We start from the raw sequence: 17,534 nt of genomic DNA on the forward strand, positions 1-17,534 counted from the left end.
ATTCATATGCTAATCTGTAAAGATTTCTGGTAGAAATCTCACTTATAAAAAGCCATTCATCCTCTTGAAAATCCTTCTTTCTACAAGCCGGTTTTTAAATGCTGTATGCTTGCTATTTTAACACTTTGAAGCCCACAAAATGTTTTTCTGCTTGAAAGATTTCTTAAGAAGTTTAAAAATTGTATTCCCAAGTTCAAGTGCAAATAGATGAGAGTTTTATTACGTTGTAAGTAATAAAAATCATCTAATGATGGAAATACATACCAGTAGATGTTCTCAAAATGATCCCGCTACACTCTTCCAGCAAGTAGTTGATTTCTCATTCACAGATAAGATGTACCTTTTCCTGCAGGCAACCTAATGCCTTGGGGCTGAGCGTCAGAGTTCTTTAAAGGTATGGCTGACACAGGAAGGAGCTGGGTGGCAGAGAAATGTGCCTGAGGATAAAACTAGTTGGGAGAAGCAGCTGGTTATAGCAGGAGGGTGTGGGCGAGGTGGAACTAGCCTGTGGCACCAGAATGCCAGGCGGCCCAGACCCTGCAAGGGATTTCTTTCTTTGTGACTTAATGTGAGGTGTTGGGGTAGATAGAGGTAAATATTTCATAAAGATGTGATAAAGTGTCATATATAGAATAATTTGCCATCTTTGGAGCGAAGGCACGGAGTCATTTTTTATTCTAGAATCTGAACAAAGATTTGCTACAAAAAACATTTTTTTATACTAATTTATACAGTGTTCAGGTCAGATCCACTCTTCCATTTGGTTAAATGAATGTCAAAAAGGAACCTAGAGTGATACAATCGACCTATAAAATTAGAATAACAGCTGATGAGATTACCAATAAACGTTTGTGTGTGAACATTTTTGTAATAAATTAGAAAAACAGAAAATTTTATGGAGAACTAACATCGCTAAAAACCTCTTCTTAGAACTAACAATACATATTTATATAAATTAGAAATTCATTCTTTGACTTCATAAGATTTTTAAAAGCAGAGATATTAGTATGACTAAACTTTTATACACAATAATTATTTTAAGTAAAATCTTTATTTTGGAATATTTTTAAATTCACAGAAAAATTGTAAAGGTAATACAGGGAATTCTGCATTCTCCTAACACAGTTTCCCCAAATGATTTTCACTAGTTTTTCCATTAATGTCAATGTAACTTTTTTAAGCAGGTGACAGAAAGGGGGACTCAATTGTCCAATGGTAATTTATGAATTGTCAAAATTATATTCCTGAAAATATTTTTGTATATCCATATATCACCTTTATAAAGATTTTTCTTCACTAAACAGTGCATGTGAAATATAATTGATAATAGTGACCAGACAGCTTAAGAATTATAAGGCATTCAGTTGAGTAACATAGTATTTCTGCAATGTAAACAGAAGTCACATTAAGACAAAACGTTCAGTGGTAAAAATAAAATTCGCCATTCTCTCTAGCTATAAAGATAGGACAGTATCACTAGAATGAATTATTTCAAGATTTATTTGCTAATATTCAACTGTGAAGACTATCCAGACTACAAACTAGTTTTTCCGTATAGTTGTTTTTCCATCTTACAGCGTATTTTTCACACCGTAAGATGGTCTTGTTTGATGACAGAGATGCAGGCTTAGGGGAAGGAGACTCGCCCATAAAAGAGAATGCTATTGGTTTTGTTGTGCCTGATGAAGAAGAGGAATGGGTGGTCTGCTTTGAATTCAATGGACGGGAGTCGAAGTCGAAAACCCACCTCGCTCCCAGTGCCAGCTGCGGCCTCTGTACCTTGTTCATTTATTTCCACAAAAGACTTGTGGAAAACATTGGAGAGGAATAAGTTTCTCTCTGTCGACATTCCGGAGAAGTCAGCCTTGCTGGGGTTAAAGGCGTCACTCATCCCCATGCTGCTCAGGGCTGACTTGAGATCATACGTCTCTTCCAGCTTGAACCTGGGAAGGTGCAGTGTCACATCATACATCTCCATCATGTCTGCGCTGGTCCACTCGCTCAACTTCTCATAGGTGGCGGCCTTTTCCAGCTGCAGGTGTGGGACCAAGGAAGAAAGAGTCAGTGATTCCAAAGTGGATTGGGAAGTATTGGTTCAGTGAGATCTCAGTGTAATTACCCAGATGAATTGAGATTATTCCTATTACTCAAGGTCACAAAACTCACACATATGAAAATTCTTTGTGTCGTGTCATCCTTCACTTGGTTGACCTACAGAATCTTTGTTTTGCAGATTGATAGTTCTCAAGATATAAGAGAATTTGATGTTGATTCAAAAGGAAAGTACTTCTATGATAATATGGAAAATGTCAACTATACCCTCAAGTCAAAATAAATAGCATCTACATGTTGTCCACACAAAAGCATGTACTATATAGGACAAAGTGTGTCCAGCCCACTTATGTCTTCCTGCAAAAACCATTAGTTTTATTAACATGGGAGACAGTTCTTTGAAAACAAAATCTGAGATAAAATGTCTATAATCACAACAATATGAATTTAGTAACCATAAACTCTGCAAAAAAAAAAAAAAAAAGCAAAAAAGAAAGGAAAATATCCAAACCTTAAGAGTAATAATGACTTTTTAGAGTGGTTTTGAAGGTGCTTATTCTCCTCTTTATATTTAAGTTTTTTAAATAATAAAAATATATGTGTGTAAGTATACATACGCCTTTGTGTATGTGAGGGGAAAAAAGATGTTTGAGTTTTTGAATAACCTATTTGTTTCAAAGTACATGCTTTTGCTACTTCGAGAGTTTCCTAGACCCAAGTATTGCCATCAATGACATACTTGTAAATGATGTATATTAATAATGTGACAACTCCATCAGCTTGGGAACCTGCACTCTTAGGAAAAAAGGCTTATCTTGTAAGGGTGTGACTGATGGTTTAGTTAGTGTCCACACTTGGCCTTATTTTTACCATCCTCTTCAGTGTCACAAATTTTACAGTACAATTGGAAATCTTTTCTACACACCAGTAGGGCTGTGGGAACCTACAAGTCTGCAAATTCTCGCACACATGAAAATTAGGTGCTTGACAAAGAAAGAGAGGCCACCTGTGGCGGAGAAGCCAGTGTTCTATTTAGACATACAAACTGCTCAGGAATGTCATCTGACCAAAGTTGTGGCAGGCTTCCTAGAAATTTGGATGACAAACAACTTAAATGATACACTGCTCACAAATATTAAGAGATATTTTATCACTTCATATTTATTTTGAAATATGCCCTAAATTTTGTGAGCAGTATATTTGAAGATGATACTTATATATAAACCATTTCTCCTGAAGACTGTTCTTAAAATTTTTGGAAGTTAAGCATTTAAAAAATGTGTATCTACTGCAACATTAATGCAAGTGATTAAAAAAAATGAATCTCCCCTTACATAGTTCCTTCCAGGAAAATAAAAAAGACCTAGACCCAATGAAAGATGGTTATGATCAGCCCACAGTTTTGTGACTGGCGAAAAATATTCGTATCTGTTGTTCAGGTGCCTGTTGGTGTGGCTACCCATGCTGCAGGTGTCAATCAAGTATGTCAATTTTCTAAGGAATGGTAATATCATCCTTACAGAGTTTTGTAAAGCTGAAATAATATTGTGAAGGTGAAGGGCCCAGAGCTCAAGGTAGGTTTGTTGCCTTTCTCTACAGAAATTAGAGAACAGGGCAGCCATGCTACATGGGCAGTAAAAACCAGAACCATCTTCATGTCAGACAGACAATGTCTTTACCTGATCCAGCCCACTTATGTCTTCCGGTAGCAATATGAACAGGCTGAGGTCACGGCTCTCATAGTGGAGTTGAAGGCCAATGGTTTGTGGATTTTCTACGTAAAAAACAGGAAGTTTTTTTTTCATCGACATCATTTGCACGGGTTTGCTTGTAGTCTATAGAAAATAAGTAGCAAAGTCATTAAGGAGTTTTTCCACCACATTCTTAATTCTCTATCGTCATTGGTCCCCAGGAGTCTGGGATGTGGGTAGAATTGACAGTCCTCTGCTAAATGCTGAATACAGTTATTCAGACCTTGCTTTCTGGAAATATGTATTTTACTTGATAGCATCATTAATAGGTGATATAGAAACTTCATTTCTAGCATTATTGTGGCAACATATACGTATCATAGCAAGCTGATTCTATCAAACACTTAAAAGAATAGATAATCTTATGCAAACTATGTAAGTACCAATGATTCTGAAACTGAATAAGGTGTATTACAAATGGAAACATTTTGAGAAAATATTTCAGTATCATAAAAATGGAAATTCACTAAGAGAATGAAGAGATAAGCAATAGACTAGGAGAAAATATTTGCAAAAGACATCTGATAAAGGACTGGTAGGCAAAATCTATAAAGAACTCATAAAAACTCAGTGGTAATAAAACAAACAACCTGTTCTTATAAATAAGCCATTGTGAACTGGGAAGAAGAGAAAGTTAGACCTCAGCCTGAGAGAAGGATGATGGGAGAAACACTTAAAAAGATAGAGTATGAGTCCTGACAACATTTGAATCCTTGTTTTCACACGAGTCCCAAGACCCAGCCACCTTCCAGCCCTTGGATTCTATGAGATGTATTTGTCATCTTACGTTAGTCTCTATATTCCTCGTAGTGAATTCCTATTACCAAAACCAGTGTGTTGTGTCCAAACACAGAAAGACACCCCAACGAAAGAGGTGAGATTTTCAATTTGTGCTTACTTACTTACTTATTTATTTATTTATTTGGTAGAAGATAGTATAGGTTTAATAGAACAAAAGCAGAATTAATAGTGAATACTTTGGGTTATGGTTCTGGTAGACTTCTAACTTAGTCACTTCACCCTATTGTATTTCTCACCTAAGAAATAGATGCAGTAACTACTCTCACTTAGTGGTAGCAAGGACTGAGTGATAAAATATGTGAATAGTCTATTTTCAGAAAAGAGGACTTCAAGGTGGGATGAAACTGGGGTCTCCCACTTTAGCCATCCATGCCCTAGTATGAGCCATACTTTACAAGAACATATATTTAGAAAGAAGAGTGAGTTTAAAATAGAATTTCCTTTACAATGCCACGTGAAAATCCACACTGATTATTAAAAGGTTCCCACCTTGTTTATTCGAAAAGGCTTTTCTGTGGTGTCTTGGACTAAGAATTGATGTTCCCATGTTCCTTTAAAGTAAAGGGCGTTCACCAGCACCATTCTGGTTGTAGAATCTACAGCATCAGCTGGGAGGAGGTCCATGATTTTTCCTACAAGAGCAAAAGTTTCAACCAATATAGTTATATCCCGATGACATGCTACCCTTACAAAAGGGATGATTGTGAAATATTGTTAAATGATATATCCACCAATAATCCAAACCAGGAAGTTAGCCTTGATAGAATATTATTAACAGATCTTCAAATTTTATCAGCTGTTACAATAAACTTCCTCCCCTGGACCGGAAATCAATCTGAGATTTCAAGTTGCATTTAGTTGTCATTTCCTCTTAGTCCTCTTTCATCTGGGAGAGTTCCTCAGTCAAGTTTTGTCTTCTATGACCTTGAAACTTTTGAAAAAGTTTCCTAAGGGCCTGACCTGAGGTGGCGCAGTGGATAAAGCATCAACCTGGAATGCTGAGGTTGCTGGTTCGAAACCCCGGGCTTGCCTGGTCAAGGCACAATGGGAGTTGATGCTTCTTGCTCCTCCCCCTGTTCTCTCTATCTCTTCTTCTCTCTCTCTCTCTCCTATCTCTAATAAAAATAAATAAAATCTAAAAAAAAGAACTGAGGTTTCTGAACTTTAAAAAAATAAATAAGATAAAAATTAAAAAGAAGAAAAAGTTTCATAAGAATGTCCATCAATCTCAGCTCAGATTTGTCTGGTGTTTCCTCAAGATAATATGTAGGTTATGCATTTTTGTGAGAATACTACTGTTGAATTATGTCCTCCAAAAAACGTATGGCAAGTCATAACCCCTAGAGAGAGGTGAACCAGCTCCTGTCAGCCTCTGCTATGGGCTCCGAATACAGCTTAGCTGGTCCAGTCTTCGCAGAGGCATCTCCCCATCACTATGGGCTCTGAATACCGCTTAGCTGGTCCAGTCTTCGCAGAGGCATCTCCCCATCACTGTGCACCTTTGTTTAAAATTCTGAGGACAGTACTTCTAGAGACCCCAGTGGATATGAGGTGTGTCTTGGACAGGTCTACTCAAAACAAAATAAAATAAACTCCCCTCCCCCATGAAACAGATTTCTTGGTTTTAGAAATTGAATTTAAATGTGGTTTTCTGTGCTGCTGTGAAAACTTCCTGAAACACTTTTGTATTTCTTTTTCTATCTGATTAAAGGCAGAACATTAAACTTAGTTTCAAATTCTTTTTATAATTTAACATGGAAAGTCCTTCTGTGTCATTTTTAAATACCTTTTTGCACATAAGTTTTATATTTTAAAGCTCTGTGTCATGCTAAATTAATTATGCTATCATTTGATAGAGTCCTAGTAGATGCAAATAGAAACCATATAGAGGATTGAGATTTTACACAGATTGATCTCAAGTAGGTTGAGATCCAGCTGACTTCGGTTTTTCTGGACAGCCCTGTAATCTGGACAGTTGTCATGCTCCCTGAACATGTGAGTCTACACTGGGGTAGTGTGGCAAGGACCAAGCTATGCAGCGTCACACAACGGGTCTCCTCTCAGCTCTGAATGGCTTTGCTGGGTGTAAAAAGAGCAGATTAGCTGCTTGCTCCCAGCCTTCCTGTCTGTAGGGTTCCCATCTGTCTTCCAGACAACAGACTCAGTGCTGGGCTAAAAATCTGCGACAAGAGGTTTAGTTCAGTTCCTTACTCTTCTCATGCTCACCTTTACCATATGGAATTGGACCCGTGTGTGACAACGTGCTTTTTCCTATATAATCCCATTTGCTCCTCATGCAAACTGGAACAGTCCAACTAGGTAGTAATAGCTGGCTAGTTCTAATTCTCTTTCTAAAATTAAAGAAAAAGGAGGAGGGGGGAGGGACTTACTTTTGGACAAATCCAAATCAGGAATAAGTATAATGGTCGCTCTTGACTCACCCCAGTTTTGGAGTTGCTAGTTCGATGAATAAGGAACTGAGAATTCAGGGCTGCCAACTTCCTCAATTCATTCTAATGAACATTAATGTTCCGAATAACAACTATGAGTGAGCCTGTTAGAAATTCGAAACTGAGACTCGAATATGACAGCTACTATACATAGGAGTCCTTGAGTCTAGCAGCAGAGGCAGATGAAATGAAGGATCAGCATTAATTTCATAACACTGTGGACAGGGGCAGCAGTAAAGCGAGGCTTGGGGAGAGCATGCCTGGCTCACGATGGAAGCTTACCTTCCGTCTGGCTTTCAACCCAAGAGTTTATCTCCTTTCTGATTTGGTCAGAATGTTCCAAAAAGTTAACAGACTGTGGCTCTATACCAAAGTATGTTTTCATGTCTTCTAAATATTTCTGAAAGATAAAGGTAAAAATCTCTTTTTGCAGAGTTTTTCCAAAACTGAGAAATCAAGTTCTATTTTGATTATCAAAAAGCTAAGTAGGGAAGCAATTGCCCACAGACACACACACATCCCATGCTCTCTTCTCTCTTTCCCAGTCCTGTTTTGGTCAAAGACTACACACACACCCTCTTTAAACTTTGCTGAGCACTGACTAGCCATGCAGAACTCCACTTATGGAAGGAAGGCCTGCCACCCACAGCTCTGACATCACTGCTTGAAATCTCAAGATAGCTCTATTGTTTACGGCTGTCTCTCCACTCTATCCAATGTCCTTGCTTTTTGCCCACTGGACACCTGTGTCCTCCTGCACCTTTTTGAGATGCACCAAAAGATAGGATGGACAAATGTGAGAGAAATACGTGCTTGTCCTGACTCTAGGTGGACCCCTCTGAGGAGCCCTTGGGTCTGAACTCAGGATACAGTCGTGGTCTGCACTATGCGGTTCTGATCATCCAAGAAGGTACGAAGTTGATATTATTCCATGTTAAAAGTCTTTGCAAAGTCCCTGAAGTCCTGATGGGAAGTGACTTGTCTGATTCCAATGTCAACTTTGCTTGCAAGTACAGTCTCCAGGCACACTCCTGTGACCAATACCACCCTCTGCTCCTTCAGATTGACCTCATGTCCCTACTCTATCTGTTTTTGTTCCATTTCCCATGAAACAAATGTTGGCACAGGCATTATATATAAAACACATTTATATATTATTACTTTGGATAAAAACCTGATTACTTTGGATAAAAACCTGATTTGGATAAAGGATAAAAACCTTTATCTTTGTAAAGACCTGGTTTGAGACCAATTATCAGTTTTCTTTACAACTAGACACTTATTAGTTGGTCTAAATGGTTGTTTACCAGAAACACTGACTACATTAAGGTGGTCCCTGGGGTCCTTAGAAAAATGTACAGAGGGGCAACTGATTGGTCTCACATGGCGCTTTCTTTCCCATCAGCTTTAAATGGCACGTTTGCACTTACAATGAGAAACGGGTAAGTTTTCTCTCCATATATCCCGTTGGCTGTTTTAAGGACATAAGCATTACTAGGATTGTTGATTTCGGAGATGAGTGCCCGGAAATCAGACTGTATTTCTTCAGCCTTCCCCAGGTTGAAGTGCTTTCAAAGAAAAAGGAATTAGTCAAATAAAAACATTGAACATGAGCTGCATAGATAAGAACACCCTATAACTAAATGAAATAATTTGGTGTACTGTGAAAAAAAGTTGAAATCAATTCTAAATTGTAGTTAAAAATATTTTCTCTAATGTCATCATTGCAAAAAACATTGTTTTTGAGGACATCATTTTCTTCACATTTAGTTTCCAAAAGCAGTGACAATTTTGAAAGTAGAGCAGTTTTAAAAGGGAAGCCAAGAAGTAGAAGAAGTAAGGGCAAATATATATATTTGCCCAAAAAGTATAGACATTTGGTATGATGAAAAGTATTTCTATAATTTTAATACATATTTCTAAGAATATCTACCCAGTAAAGGTTGCTTAAATTAGCCACTAATAGACAGGTGCTAAAAGTGGTTTCCCCTTAATCATCAAAAGGACATTAACATGTGAAACATACCATTTTCCTTTTCTTTTCACTTTGAGGACAAGATTTGCTATCTTGATCTCTGTTAAACTGAAGCACCTGTGATTTCAATAAAAAGAGCATATGTGAGCACAGTTTGCACAAAGACAATCATAGAAACACACCCCAGTAAATACAAATCGATCATTCCTAAATAAATTTTTTAGAAGTCTAATTTAAGTTGCTCTTTTTAAAAATACTTTTCTAGGATGCTTAGAGTGATGTTGGGAATGCCCTTAGAGGTAAAATTCTCCTGTTTTCCACGCTTCATTTTTAACTATGGTTTCTTTGAAAACAAGGCTAGGTGTTCAGTTGCGACATCATTTAGCAATTTAAGCGAAAACCACCACTACCCTGATTATCTGGGAAATGCAGGAGGTTTAATTATTGTTTTTTCTAGTCAGTGCTTTCATTCCCATAGTCTGTCACCACTTGATATATCAATGTATTCTTTATTTTCATCCCAGAATTTCATTAGTCAGTAAACAGAAAGGCTGGGGATGTCCTCGTTTCCCCCTGAACCGTTCGGCAGTGAAAAACAAGGAAATGCGTTCATCCTCCACGTCCCAAACCCAGCTCACAGTGAGGAACAACGTCTGCTTGAGCAAAGCTTTGTTGGCACCGTGGTAGGAAGACCATCGGGAGAAGGGGGCACAGGCAACACACTAAACTCAGTTACAAACTGAAGCCCTTAGTGTTTAAATGGATATTAAATAAAACAACACTCCAACAATATATTTATATAAAATAGATTAAAACTGGAATTGACCTAAGATTAAATTTATCACATGAATGGTCAAGACTTTTAATAATTATTGACCAAGAGTCTGTTGTTGCAGTTTTAAACCATATAGTACCTTATGAGCTATAAGAATAAGGGTGATACCTTAAACTTAAACTCACAAAGTATATATTCTGCTTGTCTCACTCAGAATACTGGCTGTATCCATTTCCATACTTGGCACAAAAGACATCTTCTTGGATGGAAATTCTGTCATTTGGATTTTTTGTTGTTGTATAACTTAAGGCTGGATTTACTCTTTTTGTGTGTATTTATTTTGATATAAATGCAAAAATATATATGTATATGTTTACACATGCATACATACACATACATGTGTGGCCATTTTACTATGTACTTTATTTATGGCTACACACACACGCGCGTACACACTATGTTCTGAGGATGCTTATAGCAAATCAATAATGCCTATACGATAATATTGTTTTGCATTTTCATGCTCTTAGTGGGCTTTTTAGATCCATCTAAATAGGAATTGAAAAAAGAAACAATCAAAGTACAAGTAAGAGAATTCACATGATTTTTCTATTTGTGTTTCCAAGAAAATTCTTCTGAAATGAAAAACATACTAATTCTACTACTTCAAATTTAAGCCATTACTTCTTGAAATGTTTTGGTAATCAAAATAAAGCTATTTCTGGTTTCGAACCCAACTTTATAACCGCATCATCTTTGTTGACTTTGCTAGAGAACAGAGGTCCTTAGATGCTTTCCTTAGCAAATTAACTTCTTTTCTCAGACTTCTTTTTTTATGGTCTAGAAAATTTTTTTAAGTGCATCTTTTATTTTGGAGGATAGGGTTGTAAAATGCGAGCTATTTAAAAGTCAGGAGAAAAATGAAGATAAAAGGTAAAGAAAGCTTTTTTTTTTTTAAGGCAACAGAGGGTGACGAGGCATCCCACTCACCTGGGCTACTTGGGCTGCAGTGTTCCCTCCGGTGCCCAAATACACCATGGCCAAGGAGGTCGCGATGCCCCAGGGGGAGAAGAAAATATTTTTACCCTCAGAAGAGTCAGCTATCTTTTTGCTAAATTCCAAGGCAAATTGGTTGATTGATTTTGCTAAGGAATCCATTGGGAAAACCTAAGAAAAATAATTCAGAGAGAGAGAGAAAAAAAACACATGTCAATAATTCTTTCCATTTATTTTACTTTTGTAAAAGAATTTGTTAGCTTATATATTACTTTTAAAGTATATTTCAGTGAAATAACAAAAATATGTATTATTCAACTTATATTCCTGAGACCTGAATGGACTGCTGGGCTTTGACATTTTTTTAATCCAACATTTTATTTTTACCTATTGAAAAACTGAAGTCCAGAGAGTTTTGGAGAATTGCCCCAAATGTTAGAGCTAATACACACCAGAGAACAATTGGGTTCCAGTCAGTCCGCAGCTCCTTGAGGAGAACGTCACGATAAACATGGCGGTGAGACCAGGTCCCCTCTCCAGATCCCCTCCCTATTTAATACACTACAAACCTGCTGACTTGACACGGAAAGTGAGAACTAAGTGCTTACCTTTTCAACTTTGTACCTTTCCTCCCTCACTTTTCTTACATATTTTTATATTGTTAATCTTATTTATTATTTTCCACCTTTATATGCCATATTCCTGGTTTCTGGAATGCCTTTATCTTTTTTTATTCTATAAAAATCCAACTCTGCCCAGGTTCCTCTCTTTCTCTGAAAGCTTTTCCTGACCTTAGGGTACACCCAAGTCCCCCAACATGGTTTCTGCCACATACTTGACATTTATCACACTGTTAGTACTGTTTTCATAAGTTTCTATCTTTCCAACTCCAGGGTAAGTTCCTCCAGAGCAAAATTCTCTTACACGACTTCAAACAACCCCTAGTACCTAGCTCAGCAGTTTGCACAAAATCAATACCTGTGAATCCTTGTTTATCCTGTTCATTGTTTGGGCTCTTTGCGACCATTTTTTTAAATCTACTTAAACTTGAAATTACGCACAATTTAGTGGGAAATGCTTGTAAAGAAGTAGAGAAGCCAACATTCTTTTGCCTTTTTTCTCACCACTTGAGATCCTCTGAAGCTGGTCTTCTTGAACAAATGAACTCATATTCTCTCTCTCTCTCTCTCTCTCTCTCTCTCTCTCATGCTATTATATTTAACTTCCTAATGTTATTTTTAGTTACCCTGATATTTTAACTTAAGTTTTACTTAAGACTAGGTCTCTATTTTTAAAATGAGCTCAATTTACTGTCATTTAGTAGCCAAACAACTCCTCCACCTGGTTAGGTGACTAAAAATAAATCAAATTCCTGGGCCGAGCACCTCCTATCAGTGCCAGTGTTGGCTAGAACTGGGTCTTCCACTGATATCACCTGTCTGGTTGAGAAAACAAGAAAAACTAGAATGAGAACTTGAGAAAAGCCAGGAGTTCTCTCTCATCAAATAGTTGAATGGAGGGAGAGGCGTGTGTCGATAAGTTTTGGTTTCATCATGACAGGGATTAAGTGATACTATTGAAACCCTTCCTGGCCACAGGCTTGCACGTAACAAAGTAGCTTCCCATCCTCTAAATCATTCCCTGGTTACAGCCTCTGCCTATTCCAGCACCGACACTAATCCTGGGCTGGCATTGTTTAATTAAAGGAAAAAAAAAGAATCAAGTCTAGTTTTGTAGTATCTCTACACTCTTATAAAATGTTTGAAACTTACCTGTGAGCATTTTTTTTCTTATTAGATTCAATGCCATCTTGGAAATACCTTCCCTATTTCCTTTAGGGCAATATTCACTCAAATAGTCCTTTCTTGGTTACCTGTATATTTTATCTTTTTAGAACTCATGAATTATATTCATATGGAAAATGCTCAGCTCATTGACCAAACCATACCTACCATGAAGGGAGGAGAGGAGAAAATATTATCTTAGAGTTGGGGATTTTTATCTTTCTTCCTGTGGTTATTCTAAAATTTAGTTACTTGTAGCAAATTCCTAAGAACAATAATTCCCTCTAATAAAAGAGCTAATTTCTTGTGAAAAATTAATATCCAATTACCTTCTTTGTCATGAATTTTTCATTAATATCATCATTAATATATCAAATGTAGCCCAGATACAAGCAGAAAAATTCTTTTTTTAAAAAAAATAAATTTACAGAAACATTAAGCCAGCCATCAGTAAAAATTGAACCCAACAGTGGAACGTGTTTTCTGAAGGATACAAAATTTTAGGGTGAGATTTTACAGGAAATAATTTGTCCATATAAGGGCTGAACAGTAAATTTTTTCAGAGAAGATTATAAATCTCTAAGTCAGAAGCCAACTGTTCCATTTTTAGAATGAAAAGCTCTTTTGCTCAATCTGTAAGAGGGATTAGGGGAGGAGCTACAACTATCCAAATAGGAAAGAGATTGTGTCTTCCATCAGAACATCTCATCGCAGACACACGTACTTTCGCGTATCTGAATCCAAAAGAACCTCCGAGTCCCTCTGCTCCCCTGGCCTCATTTTATCAGCTGGGAACCCGAGACCCAGGGAGGTTGAATGTCCCGAGTAGCATGCCCAGCTCCCTAGCAACAAAGTTATCACTGCACTGTTCTCTGGACTCGGAATACACAGTTGCTGCTAAGATTTTCAAGGTAAAAGGCAGGAAGTGGGCTAGGAAAGGACAGGAGGAGGGAGAAAAGAGGAAGGAAGATGAGGAGGCATGCATGGGGAGGGATCTATGCCCTTTTCTGTAACAGGATATCCGAAGTCCCTGAACTTCCTGGTGATATTGATGGTGTCACCCCCTTCACAGAGTTGTGCAGATCAGAAGGCGACCTCTCTCCCCAACCCCCCCCCCATCATGTTTATATTCACGTAATGCCATTTTCCGAGAGAAATAATAGTTTGGGGTGTTTTATGATGAGCACCTAGTGTGAGGTTGTGGGGGACAGGGTGGTTGGTAGGGGCTTAGATTACTCCGTGAAAGAGAAGAAAGTTAATGCCTTTGTGGAATGGCAGCCAGGACAGGGTGTTGGGTGGGGACAGGGGGTAAAGAGTCAAGCCATTAGTTCCACACATTAATGACTAGGATCAAATCTATGTTGCCAAGAGAAAGGTGTGGGCCCAATTATTCTGAGAGCATCCTATTTCTCTTCATACAAAAGTAACAAATTCAGATATGTGATTGGAGAACACTCCACTCACGGTTTTGCAATCCTGGTAAAACTACTTCTTTAACTTCTTTGGAAATGAATGGTCTCTTCCCCTTAAGCCCTCTTTCCAGTAGAAACTTTGAACCATCTCAAAGTTAAATCTCTCTGCCTTGCACAGAATTCTTGGGGGGTAGAGCTCTAGCTATTATTTCTGGGTTTTGAGGGTATTTTTGAAGGGGTGTCTTGATCATTTGTAATTTAGGTAAACACCTCAACAGAGAAGGAACCCATAAGTAAACATTTTAAAGCAAAGAAATATTTACAATACCTTATTTTCTTCCCCTGGAGCAGAATTGGAAATTCGTTAGTGAAGTAAGCAACTGTAGCTGAGTTAAGTAACTTTTAACTGTAGAAACTTAAAAAAAATCATAGCGCCTCCCTCTTCCTACCCCACCCCTTTGATTCACTTCCACAAGCCCATACACTCTTCCTTTCAGGTTGATCTTGGCCAGAAGCTCAAATCAAAAGACCAAGAGACAGGTGATTAAGATTTTGCCTGAATTCTTTGATCACCCACATTTTCCACGTCTGTCTACATGTGGAGACCTGAATTCTGACAAACTGTAACTCACAGTTTCCATGCATGCTTAATTTCTTCTTTCTATAGTCTGCCAACTGGCAGCGGCTAGAGTGCTTGTCCTTCCAAAAAAATAAAAATTAATAGGAAGCTTCAAATAGTGGGATAAGAATGAGCAATGGAATGGAAATATTGTTGGTGAAGCATTTACTGTGAAAGTTCCTCTTCGCACTTGTGTTGGTCTAGGACCCCGAGCAAGACTCCAATGAGGGAGATGTCTATCCCCCTGCCACAGAGATGGAGGGTCTAGTTCTCAATGTTTTAGACACAGTGACTGAATCCAATGCTTTCTCATCATTTTCTGGTTCTCTCTTGTTTCTCTCTATAAATGTTCATCTGATTCCTCCATATTTATTATCATAGGTCATAGCTTCATTTTCCATCACAGAATGCACTGCATGGAGGAATGGAGAAGGGAGGGAAGGGACTAGGGAACAATCCAGAAGGGACGAAGGATAAGGAGGAGCCCCTTTGTTATTAATGTAGTTGGCATGTTTTCCTTCATACAGTTCTTGTTCTCCGCATAGGGGCACGCACAGGTACTGGTAAACTGGCTCAGAGTTTAATATTTGAATGTTGATGTGGAACTTACATCAGAATGTTCCTCTGGATGTCATGAGAAAATATGACTTGTGGTAGGAAACTCTGGAATGCTGCCTGACGTGTGCTGAACAGACAGCATTATTCATGGTTGCCTCAGGCTATTATTAGCTGGAAGGAACACATAGAGGCTCTAAATCAGGGGTAGTCAACCTTTTATACCTACCACCCACTTTTGTATCTCTGTTAGTAGTAAAATTTTCTCACTGCCCACCGGTTCCACAGTAATGGTGATTTATAAAGTAGGGAAGTAACTTTACTTTATAAAATTTATAAAGCAGAGTTACAGCAAGTTAAAGCATATAATAATAATTACTTACCAAGTACTTTATGTCAGATTTTTGCTAAGTTTGGCAGAATAAATCTTTATAAAGCAACTTACTATAGTTAAATCTATCTTTTTATTTATACTTTGGTTGTTCTGCTACCGCCCACCATGAAAGCTGAAACGCCCACTAGTGGTTGGTAGGGACCAGGTTGACTACCACTGCTCTAAATGGAGGGACTCATCGTGACAGTCATCCATCAGAGAGTGGCTTGGGCTGCATCTCTGCATGGCATGAAGACCCTCTGGTTATCATACATTGAAATGCATCAATGCAGATGCTGCTGAACCAGCCAAGAAATTGTTTTGTCTTCATTAATATTATAGACTGTTTTGTTTCCTCCAAAAACCTTTTCCAGACTCCTTTACCACTCAGCTCTTGATAAAAACCTTACAAATAGATAGACATCAAGAGAAACACGGTTGTGCATTATTTTGATGCCTGTTGGGGGGAGAGTAATAGTATCCTAAGTTAACATTATAATATGATTAGCATAATTTTGTTTGTTTGTTGTTGTTATTTATGGCATGACCTATGTGTATTTAGCAATGTGTGCAGATATTAGTAGGGGGCTTGAAGGAGAGGAACTAAATGAATGGGGAAGACGGGTGGGTGTGGGAGTTTTTGTTCCAGTCTTTTATGATATTTGATGTTTAGACAACATGAATTTATTAGCCATACAAGTAGAATGGGAAACACTCCAAGTGAACGAGTATCATTCTAATAGGAGTCCAGAAAAAAAGTAGGAGATGTGGGGCAGAGAAAATTGCGTAGATGACAGCTGCCTTGTTCGGTTTCATTTCCTGTGACAGAAGCCATTGACAGGGAGGCTTAAACAACAACCATGTATTGCTGACAGCTCTGGAGCCTAGACGGCTGAGATCAGGGTGCTGGGCGGTTTGGGTACTTGGTGAGGGCTCTCTACTCGGTTCACAGATGGCTGCCTCCTTTCTATGTCTCTATGACCCCTTCATCTCCTTATAAGGGCACTAGTTGCATCGTAGGGACTATGCTCATGACCTAACCCCAACTCTAACTCGCAATTGTCCCACTTCCCAGTACCGCTACACTGAGGATTCGAGATTCAACACATGTTCTGGAGTGGGAGAGGGACACAAACATTTGGTCCATAGCAATGGTTGAAAATTTCCCACAATCAAAACAAGATACACAAGACTGTGGGGGGAGGGGGAGCTGCTGATGAACAAGATCAGTTTTTAAAAACCATTTTTAAAAGTACTCAATGCAAGAAATTTCAAGAACACTATCAAGAACGAAATTAAAACTATGCTAACTACAAGGAACAAGACTGAGCTTGACATCAACATTCCCATCATCAACCCTGGTGCCAGAAGATAATAAAATCAAACCCTTAAAGTGCTGAAAAGTACTGTGAACCTAGAATTCTACATTCATACTCTAACTTAATAATGAAGGTAAAATATGGATAGCTTAAGACTCACAAAAGTTCAGAAAGCTCCTTGTTATTGCCTTGCTGAGTAAATTATGAACGTACATGGACAAATGAATCTAAAAGTAAGCAGGAAAATGCACCAAGCAAGAACCTCTCATCTTCAAGAATGTCTTAGAGGACATAAACCACAATTCAAGCCTTAAAAAAATTTAAATGAATAATTTTCTAGGATTTTATGTGTGACCAGCTGACAATAAATAAATAAAACCAGAGACAGTTTATTACTTACAAAGATAAGAATTATAATCACTATTTTTAAATACTATATATGCCTGTATTTTATGCTTGTTATGCATGAATTCATTTAACATTATGGGAAAAGCGTTATTTTCTCTAATTTACACTGAAAGAAAAGAAGCAGAAAGAAGCACAATTCCTCGCTCACGGTTAGAGGACTCATAACTGGGACTGTCCTGAGGTCACTTGTTCAGCCACCACCAGGCTCCATGGGTCATCCATCCCTGCCTCCCCTCCATCGTAGGGAGGGTGGTCACTGGGGTA

At 38.0% G+C, this 17,534-nt stretch overlaps 1 protein-coding gene across 1 annotated transcript; it reads right to left on the reverse strand.

The window, feature by feature from the left end:
* Window positions 1-1,032: 1,032 nt before the first annotated feature.
* On the reverse strand, window positions 1,033-14,403 carry SERPINB10 (serpin family B member 10). Its single transcript, XM_066247111.1, has 8 exons — window positions 14,325-14,403; window positions 10,795-10,971; window positions 9,081-9,146; window positions 8,485-8,622; window positions 7,337-7,454; window positions 5,094-5,236; window positions 3,732-3,887; window positions 1,033-2,032 (listed from the first exon to the last, which is right to left on the reverse strand). The coding sequence occupies exons 2-8, from the start codon at window positions 10,960-10,962 to the stop codon at window positions 1,628-1,630; spliced, it is 1,194 nt and encodes a 397-aa protein (XP_066103208.1). The 5' UTR covers window positions 10,963-10,971; window positions 14,325-14,403; the 3' UTR covers window positions 1,033-1,627.
* Between the last annotated feature and the right edge of the window lie 3,131 nt (window positions 14,404-17,534).

Source organism: Saccopteryx bilineata, chromosome 11 (assembly GCF_036850765.1).
Source record: "Saccopteryx bilineata isolate mSacBil1 chromosome 11, mSacBil1_pri_phased_curated, whole genome shotgun sequence".
Lineage (NCBI taxonomy): Eukaryota > Metazoa > Chordata > Mammalia > Chiroptera > Emballonuridae > Saccopteryx > Saccopteryx bilineata.